Source organism: Octodon degus, unplaced genomic scaffold (genome assembly GCF_000260255.1).
Source record: "Octodon degus isolate 3935 unplaced genomic scaffold, OctDeg1.0 scaffold00095, whole genome shotgun sequence".
NCBI classification, from domain to species: domain Eukaryota; kingdom Metazoa; phylum Chordata; class Mammalia; order Rodentia; family Octodontidae; genus Octodon; species Octodon degus.
In genome coordinates, this window is record NW_004524671.1 from 5,168,352 (window position 1) to 5,171,414 (window position 3,063).

General features: G+C 45.9%; 1 protein-coding gene across 1 annotated transcript in view; it reads left to right on the top strand.

Moving 5' to 3' along the window:
- The first annotated feature begins 9 nt into the window (after nt 1-9).
- LOC111818563 (guanine nucleotide-binding protein G(q) subunit alpha) overlaps nt 10-3,063 on the top strand; it is a 329,132-nt gene continuing 326,078 nt past the window's right edge. The window contains exon 1 of the mRNA XM_023722989.1: nt 10-283. Within this exon, the coding sequence (XP_023578757.1) occupies nt 148-283 (136 nt within the window). The 5' untranslated portion in view covers nt 10-147. The remainder of the gene's footprint in view (nt 284-3,063) is intronic.

Sequence of the window (3,063 nt, forward strand, 5' to 3'; positions counted from 1 at the left end):
CGCGGCGGTTCCCCGAGCTCGTTCCGGTCGCGCGCCCGGGCGGCGGGGGCTCCACGGCGGCCGCTGCCTCGGGGGAGCGAGGGCGGGAGGGTGTGCGCGCGTGTGAGCGGGGTGCCAGCGGGGCTGCGGCGACGGCACTCGGGAAGCATGACTCTGGAGTCCATCATGGCGTGCTGCCTGAGCGAGGAGGCCAAGGAGGCCCGGCGGATCAACGACGAGATCGAGCGGCAGCTCCGCAGGGACAAGCGGGACGCGCGCCGGGAGCTCAAGCTGCTGCTGCTCGGTGAGTGCGGCCGGGCCGCCGCCCGCGCGCGCACACACACAGTCGCGCGCGCGTGCAGAGGGTCGAGGCTGCTCTGCCTGATGTGGCGGCGGGTGCCTTTCGGGTCCCCCAGGGCTGTGCGTTATCCGCTCTGCATCTGCTAAACGGCAGCAGGGCCGTTCTTTCCTGGGAGAGACACGGGGGCGGGAAGGTGGGCCGAGGGCTCGAACTGGCCGCGCCGCGCGGGCGCCGGTGGGGTGGTGCCACCCGCAGCTGTGTGTGGCCCGGAGGGTGGCGGGCAGAGCCGGGGGCTTGGCGGCTGTTGGGGTGATCCATGAGCATCCATTGTTATGCCTTCTGGGTCGGGAATGGTGGGCAGAATTGCGACTGGATCCTTCAAGGAGGGTTGAGGGAACCGAGTCCTAGGGTTCCACAGAAAGGGGGCTTAGGTTTGGGGGGCGGGGCGGGGCCGGAGGGTAAGCCCCTTGTGTCACACGGGAGCTGTTCCTTACCGACAGATCGGCGAAGGGAGGGACCCCAGAAGAGTTTCTTGGTCAGCGAATGGTGACAGGCGTGTTTCTCGCCTGCACCATTCTTTCCGAATGAAGATCAGCAATAGGGGATCATTGTGCTTCGTGGTTGTTGACAGTGAGGGTATCTTTTGTTTAATGAGGCAACCCAGATGGAGGCCTGGATTCACAAGAGCTACTACTGAAAGCCAGTGCAGCCTCGGTGACTCTCGTGGAAGCCCGTAGAAACCTTTTGTTTAAAACGGACATTTTAATATCTTTGGAATCAGGGCTAGAAGAAAAAACGGGAAGTGTATGGCACAAATTTCCCTGAAATCTTAAAATAAACCGCCAAACATTTGCTGTAGCAGTAAGCAAGAAAATACCATTTCTCGAATGGGAATTCTATTGATTATTATCTCTGAGAAATGTTCGGGAACCAAGTGATCAAGGTTCACACACAAGCCAGCGTGACATAACTCTGAGCTATTGTGGCAGGAAGACCAAACAGCTTTGCAGTAACAGGCCTGAAAAATGTCTGCACTTGTGTTCTAGCTATTTGTGTGTAATAAATACACTTTCCAAACGTTTCTGTAAGAAAAGGATATTGTATTGTCAGTTTGGATTGGAAAAGCATGCTTTTTATTTCCTATTTGGAGTATTCATCTATTGGCTCAAGGAACCAATTGCCTTTGGGACTGAGTTAAATCATTTATAAGCAGCAACAAATTATAATGTCACATATAGTTGCAAATGATTGATTCATAGGCCATCATTTATGTTATTTCGAAACCTGATTAGATAAATGTGCACATATCTAGCAAGAAGAGAAGACAGAAAATTAAATAAAGGAAAGAAGTGGGTTTCAAGAAATGAAGCCAGGGGAGAGGAGGGGGAAAACTGCAATTGGAAAATACCCTTCCCCTCCCCCGCAATTTGTATTACTTCTGATAGCTGATGAGGTGCAATTAAATGTTTTTTGAATTCTCAGGATTGAAAAGAAATTAGTGAGAGCAAGAGAAAGTATGTAGTGTTCAAGCATATCAATATGGGAAAAGCATGTTTTAGACTTCCTGTAAAGAGCTGGGTTTCTTTTTTATTTTGCCTTGCTTGCAGTGTTTATTCTTTTTGTGTAGCTGTGACAAGGCCTTTGAGGTCTCTAACCAACCCTTCGAGCCTGAAATGTGACAGCTCTGTTTCTCAGTAGCCAGGATTTAGAGCTCAGGGGTTTGTCAAAAAGCATGGGTTTAAATGTCTGAGGGGAAATAGACTTATATAGACATTTAATTACATACTGCATATTTAAATAACAGACTGCGCTTTTAAAAATGAGCTTGGAAATGGTTTGCCGAAGAATAACGTAAAGTAAGCCAGTTTTACTGAAGTGGTGGTATTGTGGACTTCTTTCCTATTAGATATTTGACCAGGATTCAACTTCGTTCCTGCTAGATATTTGACCTAACCTCCTCCCTTAAACACAGCCTATTAGTTTAGCACCTACTGCATGAGTAACATTTAAAAATTATACAGCTTTTTTTGTCAGGAACATAATCCCTGAATGCCACATAAGAATTGTTATGGCTTCCCATTCTAGGTATGTTGATTTTGTAACAAAACTGCACTGTTTATATAGTAACAATATATGCTGAAAATAGGCTATGTATGGATGTGTGATTTCACAACTTTTTGAGTCCTGGAGGGAAATGACAGTTGATTTGAACAAGAAGATATGTGGAGTTTCCATTTGAGGGATTTCTGATGTGCTGTTTTGTGAATAGACTGACTTTACTGCTTCAATCTTTTATTTAAATAACATTGACCCAGAAGAGCTTACAGAATGTGTCCTTTCATAGTTTAAAGATCTGATAAAATTTTTAATCAGTGTATTTAAATGGAAGTCTCCTTTATATTGAAATACAGTTCAATATAAAATTATTTACAAGGTAATTTCTAGTTCAAGAGATGACATGATTGTAGTAGAAAAGGATTTTCTTGGCAGGATAAAAGTGTGGTCTTTTGCATTTGTTCACATAATTATTTACTTTTATGTGTCAGTAATATGGAGACATTAGAAAAGGAAAATAGTGGTTATCCTACTGAATAATCAAATGTGGCAGTAAAATTTGGGCATTTTGCTTCAGATTCAGCAATTATGCCAGTGTCTTCCAAATTATCCCACAGTTTTTGTATGCTTTGATTGTCTTTTTGTGTGTGTGTGGTACTAGGGATTGAACTCAGGACCCTGTGCTTGCGCTTATTCTACTGAGCTATCTCCCTGGCCCCTCATTGTTT